We start from the raw sequence: 12846 nt of genomic DNA on the forward strand, positions 1-12846 counted from the left end.
TTAATACTGTAACATTTAGGTCGTAGAGAAAAAGCAATGTACCGTTATAAAAACAAAAGCTACACATTGTAACACAGGTAAACACCCGGGGCTATGACCTAGCAGCGGTCGCTATGACTACGCACAGTGTCAAGTGATAGTCTGTACAGCTGTCGACACGGGTGACTTGCCCCGACATTTTTTTCTCCTCGTGGTGAAGAAATCGTCCGGATTATTGAGGGAAATTTACTAATGAAAAGTACGCTCCGTTCCCAAAATGGGCTTCCGGAATCGAATAAAGAACTTTAAACTCGTCTTCGGTATTTGTTTAGTGTGTCTTATTTAAATATCACAGACATGTACATAAATTAACCGACCATAGGATCTTTCTCCCAATATTTTTTTCTTTCTATGCATATTATTCTCGGTTTTGATTTTCCTGAAAAGTTTGACATTTTGTGTTCCTAAATGGTTACTTTCCCTGCTTGATAATACCGCTGAAAAAAATGACGTTTGATACCTGAAATTAGCTACAGACAATTACACAACTATCAAATTATTAGGAACATGTGTGAATTTAGTTGTGTACTCGTCACCGTTTATCACAGGTAAGTTGCAAGGTTCCTTTGAACTGCAGTCAGAAAACTTTAGATCACAGTCCTACCACAGGCGCTAACAGATTAAACATACCACTGTCATATCAAAAAAAAATTGAAAGTAATATTTTCTATGCAAGCGCCTGTGGGCTCACATGAGGGTACGTTATAAATATAAATGAAAATATCTGCAGAATGCGTACCATTTTTATATTGTGAATGACGATGTGGCTAGCAACAACTAAGTTTTATGCCACATGATATATATGTTTTAGCAGAGACATATATATGTCTTTGGTTTTAGTAACGACATATTATGTTTATGTTCGATAACACAGTATTTTATGTAGCAAATAAATGACCACGACAATGGTACACAGATGAAGATACGGCCGGAGACAGATGTCTGCTTATTGTAATGTTCAAGTCAACAATGTGTCTGATTTTAATGCGTTAATTGAACGAAATATGGTAATAAATAAATAATCACATGACCCTAATTAAATTGCACTGCGGTCGGTACTGACGATCTGCGGTGTCTGATTTTTGCCGAGTCTCTACGAGTTTGCTATTGTACAGGTAACTGTCTTCTGATTAAATATATCAATCAATGTACGGTAACAAGCGAATCTATATGTCTGTTTATAGCCTTTACATTAATTTCATTAACGTGCAGTGACATCAGCAAACGATTAAAACTTCGACGATGTCCTTTGTAAAAATCATCTAGACATGTCAATCACACCTGTGGCAACAAATCTGAGAGTATGTGGGCGGAGCTATAGTAGGCTGTGCCTGATTATGGTGTGTCATCAGGTAAACTGTCCACCCCATTCGATGCTGGTATCCCAGCAATCTATTGTCTAATTAATTCTCTGTAAAAAAAAGTCTTACGCTAGGATTTATGAGAGTGTCGCCCAAAACATAAGGGTATAATTTCACAATATTTAGTTTATATTTACTTAAATAATTACGGTAGCTGTTATCCCGTGTATTTGTTATTAATTATTGAGATAATACACGAACACTAATTGTTGCGATTTAAAACGTTTAATTTCATTTATTTATTTAAAAAAAAAATCCTACGGTAAGATGTGAGATACAGGTAGTAGACATGGACCAACTACAGCCTAAAATCCTTCTGGATAACAACATATACTCCCCTCAGGTAAAAAAAAAACATAGGGGTCCGATGGGGTCATTGCGAAACAGGTATACTCTCTATTGTAATTAAGATATGTGATTGACAGGTGTTAACAGTTGGTGAAAACATTTCTATAACGGTAATTACACGGCATGTAATTGTTCTGTGGGTGTCTTCCCACTCAGCCAACATATCCTAATTTAACATTAGGGGTAGGAACAATAGAGAACAATAGGCACTAATTACAGGTAACTTATAGCCTGTTTTGGAGAAGTAATTCATTCTCAGGTAACCTGTGTTACAGTTATTACCTGTGCTTCATGCTGTTAATAGTTTGTGTATAATGCATACATACTACATATGTATCACAAATACTTTTATACAATTAAAAAAATGTTAAAATATAACTGAAATTTTCATAAATTAAATTAGTGAAAAGAATTCATTTCTCTATATCTTTCGTTGTTATAAATTTCACACTTTATTATAATTATAATGTTTTATAAATAAAACAGAAAATACATTTGTTCAATTTTAACCTTTACATACATATTGTAAGGAAACATTATTAATAAGTTTAAGTCAACGTTACCTGTTTCATTGTGATATATAACGGATATATATAATGTACTTAAGTGAAAACAATTAAAAACAAAACACTTTAAATGACATTTTAATTGTTCAAGTAAAACAAATCATGTATGATCATGAAAGTGATTGAGTACAAATCAGTATAATCCTAGAAATCACGGATAAAGTTGACAATATCACCAAAGTCACTGTGTAATCACTGAATATGATATATCGTCGGCAGAGACATATATATGTCTCTGATTATATAGACTTGTGTTTCTTTGTTGTAATTAGATTGAACTATTTATTACGGGAATAATTTCGTATGTGAAGACTGCGTATATGAGAACCGACGATTGTATATATGTTTTTGATATAATAGTCACTTCCTTTAACACGAGTAATCGTAATCCAAGTTCAAGTCACTTTATGAAATTGAATGTTAAATTAAATGGTTAGAATACACAAGTTCAATTTCTCAAGGTATATCATAATCACTTCAGTCCCTTTATGAAATTGAATGTTAATGTTCAGGAAACAAGTATATGATACACGTGTATATGATTGTCATTATCCTGGATTTATTACTCCAAGTGGATAAGATGTGAAGGAACGTCAAGTTTGAACCAAGGTGTTTAATGTTTAATCTAATTTTGAGGGAAAAACAATTGAATTTTTTATTGGTAATATACACATACTCTTATCAACAGTTTTGAGTACCAGAGACATATATATATATACATATACATATATCTCTGTGAGTACATATCATTGAAGTATGTGCCGTTAACTCTTTATGTGATTATAACAGAATGTACCTTTATTTTCGTTGAAACAATGATTCCAATACTAATAATTAGTTGCTTATTATAATATAGTAATCATATCTAATTTAAAGGGAAAAAAAAGAAAAAAAATGATTGAAATTACACTGTATATCATTGTTACCTGTATATGGTGTATTTTTTTATTATAAAAGATTTTCCATTAATTCATTTTTAAAGTGTTGTGTAATATCATTATTATTATAAGTAATACATTATCACTATATGTATTTTGTTATTAATACGTACATATGAATGCATATGTTTTTTTAATGGCATTCTTCAACATTTTCTTCAATTGTTAGTCACCTTTGAGTCCCATGTATACGTATACTGAAACAGACTATACCTACATTTTCCACAGGTAAACTCAGGTAATGTTTATATAGCAAAAACAACATGTTGGCTGAGTGGGAATGAACCGTTCTGTGTATAGAGAATTAATCTATATCGCTTCCACTAACTTCAATTATGATTATATTACGCGATATAGAGATTTTTTTTCTAGAAAATAATGATACACCATTTATAACTCATTTATAAGTATGACCGTTTAATAGATCATTCAGTTTGATTTCATTTGGTTTTAAACGGTAACGATTTGGAATATATGATTTCCTAGCGAATTTTCAATGATTGCGGTAAAACAAAACCACGATAATGATATAATATATCTATTATATACTCTTCTCCGACATTCTCTTCACAGAAGATAAATATTTTCTTCTGGAACTCCTTTGTTACCTACCAGTTCAATGGAAAATTTCAAATTACATGATCTATCATCAGGCTTCGTTGGACGTAAAATAGACTGGTCTGTAGATAGAGAAAGGACGAAATAGTTCACATTGTTTGGACGTTAGGTCTTGATCGTAATGGTGACGTCTGTATTGTTAGTACGTTATTTTGTTTTGCTTCCAAAATAAAAGGGACGGGAAAGATTCCCATGTTATGCTTATAATTAATTGAAATATGTTAAAATGTATTTTATAGATTTCTTTATTACATACACCAATGTATTGTTTTCTCACAATAAAGAGGGCACATCGGACTATACATACACGTCATTCTGTAGTCTATGTATTTCAAACAATATTTATTTGACAATTTCCATTTAACAATATACACAACATTTATAGTATACACACATAGATTCCAATCATGCATGTAATCGAAAAAAAGAGACCTCGCATAATGATTTTGCTGTGAAAAAGTTTGGAAATATGAGCATGGATTTCTATATCTACAGGTAATTTGAATGCGCCCAAGTGTATGTCTATGCTATTAGCCACGCCGGAATCGTCCCTGTAAACTGCAAGTAGCATATATATCAACATAAATAATGATAGTAAGAAAACACACAACGTCTTTAAGTCGTGTATTTAAACTACGAAATGTTTAAATAATTGTACAGTCTATGTATGAAACCCGCTACAAAAAGTCAGACGAAATAATTATAAGCTATAGTATTCAGGATAAAATTTGGTTTTCTTCAAACAATTACGAAACAAAAAACATACATTATGTCCCCGCGAGGACAAGTAATGATCTTATCAATGTTTATCGTCTTCTCATCCGTCACAGGTCGTACACGTATATGGATCAATTTCTCAAACAGACATCTTACTAGCTATATACTTCAGATATATGTGATGACTAAATTATGCAATTAAGGACTTTGCTAGATCACGTAAAAATAAGTCCGAGATCTTTCACTAAATAACGAGCCCCTTATGTGGCCTCTCCGAGGTCATGGCATCTGAGGTCATGCACAAAGCGCCATCTATAAACAGGTCAGCTAAATCAGTAGTGATTAAATGCATAGGCCTATATACAAGTATTGAATTGCAGATCATTTAAACCACATCATTTATCAACAGCAGCAATTGAGACGTTAAGGGAATTTCGTAGACTCACTATACGGTATCAAGATGTTTTTTTTATTTAGTTATACCCATGATCGTCACGGAGAACCGTATCACTTCGAATTCGAGTCTTACATTAGGGATAGGACACTTGCATGTAAGTCACAAAATGTACCAATCGTCTCGACTGCTAGCGGTAAAAAAATCGGTACACGTACAACGATAAGGGTCGATAATGGTCAACTGAGAGCCACACCACCACAGGTAAAACCGAGGGCTGAATGTAATCGTGGCCCTCCGGGGCTGCATCATCAGGATTCGCGGCGGACAAATTGCTTTGATGTTTCGCGGAGAAACGATCACCGCGGATTTTGATGAACACATTACCACCGGGGATCGCGATGACGCCGTGTTCATGATCCCTGATAGGGATTTAGGGTGATCAGTCGCGGTGATTGACCCCTTGAATAGAAAATCAAACACCGGCACATGGTGACTTTGTGTTCATTCCTACGGCCTGCACTGTATATATGTAGCGTGGAAATATATTTCACGCTTATGTTTATTAAATTAGAAATGTAGGTTAATTTTATTATTGTTCAGGGTAATATAGTAGTGGGCTATGTATATGTATTACATATGGTGTGTATAGGGTCTATATATGTATGTGTATATACGGGGCAGCAGGGAGCTAGTTTTCCTTATAAGGAGTTGTTTACGTTCTGTAGCATCGTGGAGCTGTGTATTAGGGCCCAACCTGATTGACAGGTTGCATACGGCCCGTGTAAATTTAGTAACAGGTTCCTATTTATAACTAGTGTTTAACCAATCAGAGAGATTGAGGAGCGAGCTGTAAGTAGGTCGCGATCGGAGGAGCGAGAGGAGCAGGTCTTAACCAATCAGCGCGAGTGAGGAGCAACAGAGGAGCCAAATCTAGGTCGGAGGAGCAGATGTTAGCCAATGAAAATGCAGTATGAAAATGGTATATAAGGGGTGAAAGTGACGAAAACAAAGATAAAGTTTTACTTTGGGAAATACTCCACACAACTTGTGATAAGAAATTGATACTTGGATTTAACTTACACTTTTATGGGATTTACTAAGTGTGTTATTCTCACTATGGAATACATAATACTACTGGAAGTTATCACCCGTGGATATTATGTGAAACAGTGTATATTCGATGCGAAGTGTGTACATGTGTACGTCTGAATGGGATTTATGTGAACCTAATGTATGATATGTTGAACTTAATAGATGTGTAAATAAAATTATGTGAACTTTAGTCTGGTGTCATAGTTGTCCCTGCCGTAGTCAGCTTTCATCTCGAACTTTTATTAATAGCGTCTCGTGTATACCCGAGTAGAACGCTACATATAATATATACATCAATACATATACAGACGTATACATACATATTAATATTGAAAAATGTTGTTTTCACATATATACATATATATAAATATTTTTGTATCACACTAGATCATCACAGGCGACAATCAGATAGGGTAAGTATACAATGTAACACTGAGGTAGACTATGAAACACGTACAGGCTAAAACACAAACGCAGGCTGTAAAACACGACTACCCGATAAACAAGCATGAACGAGACCTACACGACAGAGCAGAACGGGTAGTAACCAATGTCGCACACAAAAATAATAATGATTTTACTCTGTAACTTCACGGGCTGTAACATGTATCGCGTAATTATTTTAAAACTGGCATGGACTGGATATAGGAATTTTTGTTATGGTTACATTGTATAAAGAGGGTACCAGGAATACAAAGATTACTTGAACACATACTAATTTACTAAGTAGACGCTCTGGAGAGTTTTCATTTTCGTTGACTTAACTGACACTGTCCATTTGTCTAGGCGCGTAGACGTAGCCGGAAACTATACTTGCGATTTCAGATAAGTTATGGATTTGGAATTTTTGGGAGACAGAGTATTTTTTCACAAAGATCCGTCCGTCCCTTGTCCTGAATGACTGGAATAATATAGTCCCTGATGACGTTATTAACAGCAAACACATCAGATCATTTTTGTACACATTTGGGTTTATTTTTTACTTCATATACGTTTGTAGGTATCGTCAAATTGTTCACAATTGCATAATTTCTGATTGTTTAAAATCGTAGCCGTTTTTTTCTGCGCAATAATATGTTAACATTTAGAAGTGATGCGGCGTTGAACGGGCACTGCCCAGACCCAAGACGGACTCGATTCCTCGGAAACACTTAATATGTTTCTATTGACTGGATTTACGTTATTTTAAGAAGATTATCGTCTTTTTGTAGAAGAGGTAGCGACAGAGTAGGGGGGAGAGAAATAGACTGGCATGTATGTATGTCCAAGTGATGAGTCTAGGCATTGTCCTAGGTACCTCACCGAGTGTCAAGTGAGGTCACATTTTAATTGAAGTGTCAGATCGTTAAGTATAATAAAGGGGAACTTATCATTAGACTGTTTAGATTAGGCTATGTTTATAAATGAATTAATGCATGAAATTGTTGTATCGGATGAGGAATGGAAGTTTATGGCTTTACAGATAAGGGGAGCCAGTGGCGTGAGAATAGGTGTGCCTGGACAGAGTGATTAGGATACTGTTATGTAGCATGAATGGTCAGTCGAGTGTGAGCAGCGAGGAGTGAGGATGGGACAGAGGAGCGCGGATGGGACAGCGTGTGGAAGTTTGACTCATGTACTGTGGATATGGGTGACATGTAAATAGAACTTGTAAATATGTGAATAAACTGTAAATAGAAAACTGTCGTATTATCGTTGTGCGATAAGCAAACCAGTGGATCTGTCACATTTTGAATTCTGAATGAAAGTCGTCTTGACAGTAGAAGAAAAACGATTACAAGGATATTTCGTTCGAAACAGATTCCAGTCTAGCCGGTCAACTCAGTGTCGCTAACTTAGCAGACGATTTTCAACTTCCCAGGGGTTCGGTTGTGTAAGGTAGGCCTTTGACATCAGTGAATAACCACAAAACTAAAATCCAGTAGGCCTACACATACACAACCGGAAACCATGTCGATACTCCCGATATTTATACAAGATTTTTTTTATAAATACTTTTATTGTTGTCTTGTCTTGCATTTCTGAAAATTCGGAACGAGCCCCTGTGAGTGTGACGACATTGACAATTTAATCATATTTCGTATAGAAAAATAACGTTCATACAATGATGGCTGGAAAATAATGGTTTTACAATAATGGCTGGAAAATAACGTTCATACAATGATGGCTGAAAAATAACGGTCATACAATGATGGCTGGTAAATAATGGTAATACAATGATGGCTGAAAAATAATGGTCATAAAATGATGGCTGGAAAATAACGGTCATACAATGATGGCTGGAAAATAATGGTCAAGCAATGAAGGCTGGAAAATAACGGTCATACAATGATGGCTGGAAAATAACGGTCATGCAATGATTGCTGAAAAATAACGGTTATACAATGATGGCTGGAAAATAACGGTCATACAATGATGGCTGGAAAATAATGGTCAAGCAATGAAGGCTGGAAAATAACGGTCATACAATGATGGCTGGAAAATAACGGTCATGCAATGATTGCTGAAAAATAACGGTTATACAATGATGGCTGGAAAATAACGGTCATACAATGATGGCTGGAAAATAATGGTCAAGCAATGAAGGCTGGAAAATAACGGTGATACAATGATGGCTGGAAAATAACGGTCATGCAATGATTGCTGAAAAATAACGGTTATACAATGATGGCTGGAAAATAACGGTTATACAATGATGGCTGGAAAATAACGGTCATACAATGATGGCTGGAAAATAACGGTTATACAATGATGGCTGGTAAATAACGGTGATACAATGATGGCTGAAAAATAATGGTCAAGCAATGAAGGCTGGAAAATAACGGTCATACAATGATGGCTGGAAAATAACGGTCATGCAATGATTGCTGGAAAATAACGGTTATACAATGATTGCTGGAAAATAACCCCCCCATAAAATTTGAAATTCCCGACTTTTTTTTCTCATTTTTTCAGGATTATTTACGACAACAACTGACGGATGATGTTTGGGGTCCTCCCCTAGATTAAAAAAAAATCTAACCGTTTTTTTATGTGCAATTTCAACATGTTTGAGATCAATTTACTGCAGTATTTGCAAGTCCAAATCATTATCAAAATTCCTGCTGTGAATTTTTGGGCCACTATCCCTTGCAAATTATCGTTACGTTCAAAACCACAATGAGCAAATGTATAGCATAGTCAGAAACACATGATGTGGACAAATGTCTGATGGGTATTTCGATGATGAATGCATAGCTAAATTATTTGACATAAATTGTACATGTTTTAATTGGTGAATACTGGCCAGTATTTGCTGATACAATAAAACATGTCAACATCATGGTACCCAATGGAAATGTTACAGTTTATCAATTTTTTCAGATGGAATCACAAGCACTTGATGTAGAGCACGAGGAGGTAGTAGACGAGGGATTTGTATGCGCACAATGCGGAAAACGCATGAAACATGCAAGTTCCCTTAGACGACACAATGAGTCTCATAGTTCAGCCACATACAGCTGTAGTTCTTGTGGCAAGACATTTAAGTCTAATTATCTCCTTAAGCAACACCACAAGCGAAAACATGAGACTACAGACCAAAGAATATGTTTTAATTGTGGGAAAACATTTTCATCATTAAGTAATCATCTAAGAAACAAACACTCAGAAAAGAAGAGGTTCCCTTATATTCTGTGCAACAAGCACTTCAATGACAAGTATGCCCTTACAAAACACATGAAAAAACATGATGGACCAACAGAAAAGTGCCCAAAGTGTCTTAAGGAATTCAAACACTTAGAGAATCACATGAAAAGCTGTCGCAGGAAGAAATCATCAATATTATAGATGCGAAATTTGCGATAAACTATTTATCGCAAAACGTTATCTAAAGCGACACATTCAAAACAAGCATGTAGCTAAAGAAGATTATAAATGTGATTGTGGCAAATTATTCTCTAACAAATATTCACTAAATAGGCACAGGCGGGTGTGCGTGAGATCATCTAGCAAACCAAAAGAGAACAATGCAGAGTCATAAAACTATGTTATTGACAAGAGTTGTACAGAATTGGAACTGTTTATAAAGTAGAGAGTATGGATGCCTACAATCGTGAACATTTCTTTGTTAACATAACAAAACATGCGAACCATGTTTAAGGATATTTTTTAATTTGGTATTGAGAATATTATTTGTTTTCTTTATCATAAACAATCTCAATATTGTTACTGGCATAACAATCACGTGTAAAATATAACAGTGATTTCTCTTTTATAATGCTCATAACATACCAATGTTTGCAAAAGCGACATGTTTAGAAAGATGTTAATCTGGTGTTTTTCCTTGACGATACTTTGGTTTAAAGTAACTAAGCATACCTCAAATAAGGATTTGTTCAGTTTTCATTCTAGTCAGAAAGTCTAGCATTATACACTTAGAATATCTTGGTACCTATGTTTTACCACAAATCGTTAGCATGCAATAACGATTTATCTGTATTGATGTAATGAATAAAAGTGTAAAATTTATACAATTTTCCTTAATCTTTTAATAAAATGTTGATGAGTCTTTCAATTCAGTACCATCCATACCCCAAAGTTCCATATGACGCACATTAGTATTTCCACACTGTTACACTTCAGTAACTAAAGATTGATTTACTCATCCATGTCTAATCCAAGTCTTTTTGTTGGTAGAATCTTAGATTCATCTTTCCGATGATATTGTCGTACCGACATAGCACCTCGAGAAGGAGTCTGTTGACCAGATATATGCCCAAATCGTATGTGTCTTTTACACTTTTTTCTATCTGTCTTGTCAAACTCGTGATCTCTGAAATATGGCAAGAGAAATAGATCTAAATAATACACATTTTGACAAATAAATTGTACTCGTTAGAATGTAAGCAATGTTCGTAATTCAAACAGGTGATACGGATTTGCTAAGGCTTCGGCAAGTTAGTGATTGAATAATTACATTTTAATTTATATTTCCCCAATGACAAAACGGTACGAGGCAATTGGGTCGCGGTGGTCGCGTGGTTAAAAAATTTTGATTCTTAAAAGCTATAGCCCCCACCTATGGTCGCAAGTTCGAACCCACATGGGGTAGTTGCCATGCACTGACCGCAGGTCGGTGTTTTTTCAGTTCCTTCTCCTAAAATCCTGGCTGTTAATAAGCAGGACTTTGCAATGTGTGCCATTGGACCAATACAATTTTGTTAAATCATCTATTGCTTTAACAAGAATATTGAAATGAAAAGATAAAAGTACTTCCTCAGATGTACATTTTGAAAAATACAGACAAACCTAGGGTAAATGACAAATGGCTGATCTGGTTCGTCATGGATTGAAGGCATGTCCGTGTGAGCAATTGTGTTGTCCATATCAGCATCGTGTTCAGGATATATACCACTGCCGCTTGAAGTGCGCATTCGAAATCCCCTACACAGAGAAAAAAGCATCAGTGAGGAAAAGCGACCAATACCCTACTTGGTACGAGAAATGCAATTTTATCATAAGTTTAGAATCATTTATACACCATTAGAAATAATCATGGTATCTAAACGGCAAATTTTTGTCAAGTGCGTAACAATACAGCTAGAACAGGTCGCTTCCTGTGAACCAACAGACTAAGAAATTAGTTTATATAACGTTTTGTTTTGGAATGCTACAATATTTGCATTTTTGTCATTATTTTTTATCTCATCAATACTTGCCTTTTAGGATTTGATTCGCAGGTCATAATTTCTACGGCGCTCGCGATCAGACTTGGAACATCCCTGGCTTTAATGGACACTTGAGGGTTTGGATAAAGTTCTTGCAAAACTCCTACTGTTGTTTCCGCTGCCAAGCTACCGACAGAACGGATGTTGAATGATGAAGTCATTGAGTACATTTGTATTTTTGTGTCGATATCCAATAGCATTCCTTCAAATGTCACTATCGGTATATCTTTGATGTATCGCCCAAAAGGAGGAAAATCCGAAAAGTCAACATCTTTCAGAAGAAACTGTCTCATAGACAACAATTTATCAACTCTTTCAATGGCTGACATTCCTAGGGTATCGCTGGCCTCATACCAGTCTCGCACTAGCCTTGTAAATGACGCACTTTCCTGAAATCCATTTCCTTGCATCCATTCCTCGACTTCAATTGAGAAGTGTGTCCGCGCATTCGGAACACTCTGTTTATCCAATAAATCGTCAACAAGTGGCACCGATAGAAACGTCTCATTGGCTTTAGCGCATGCCTTCCAAGCGTCAGGGCGAATGCCACATAGTCCTGTTGTACATGTCCGTACTGTTAAATGGGTGAGATTAGTCCAGACGTTTTCCTATGAGCTGTCCAACGTTCTCAAATCTTTCAGGATAAGAAAACCAATATTGAATTTCTTCCTGGTTACTGCCTCCACTGTGGTGAACCTGTTCAATTTCCCTAACAAGATCCTGTTTTGTCATCTTCTGTGTTGATATCCAAATATCCTTAGATAGTTGGAGGATGGTCAAGGGCTTGTCTTCCGAGTCTCTTGACATCATATTAATCCACTGACCGTCAGTTGACATGCTCAATATTTTCAGCCCATTCTCTGCACATTTATCAACAACATAGTTTGTTGCTGAACGCATGGCCTCTGATGTTAACCGATAGTCTTTCAGCCCGTACGCTACTGGTATCGAACATGGTATATCAAGTGTAGAGTTGCGGATTTTGTTAGTTAAGACCCAAACCATGACTTCCGAGGCCCTTTTCCGCAGCAGATTGTAGCTATTCTCAACAGCATTCTTTGA

General features: G+C 35.7%; 1 protein-coding gene across 1 annotated transcript; it reads left to right on the top strand.

Moving 5' to 3' along the window:
• Positions 1-9397: 9397 nt before the first annotated feature.
• Positions 9398-9904, top strand: LOC117330206 (zinc finger protein 69 homolog). The gene has a single exon (XM_033888428.1). The coding sequence runs from the start codon at positions 9398-9400 to the stop codon at positions 9902-9904; it is 507 nt and encodes a 168-aa protein (XP_033744319.1).
• The last annotated feature ends 2942 nt before the right edge of the window (positions 9905-12846 follow it).

The sequence above is a fragment of the Pecten maximus genome, chromosome 6 (assembly GCF_902652985.1).
Source record: "Pecten maximus chromosome 6, xPecMax1.1, whole genome shotgun sequence".
Classification (NCBI taxonomy): domain Eukaryota; kingdom Metazoa; phylum Mollusca; class Bivalvia; order Pectinida; family Pectinidae; genus Pecten; species Pecten maximus.

What these genes read in the sequence shown, in the direction of transcription:
- LOC117330206 (XM_033888428.1), top strand. Translation starts at nt 9,398, where the DNA reads ATGGTACCCAATGGAAATGTTACAGTTTATCAATTTTTTCAGATGGAA.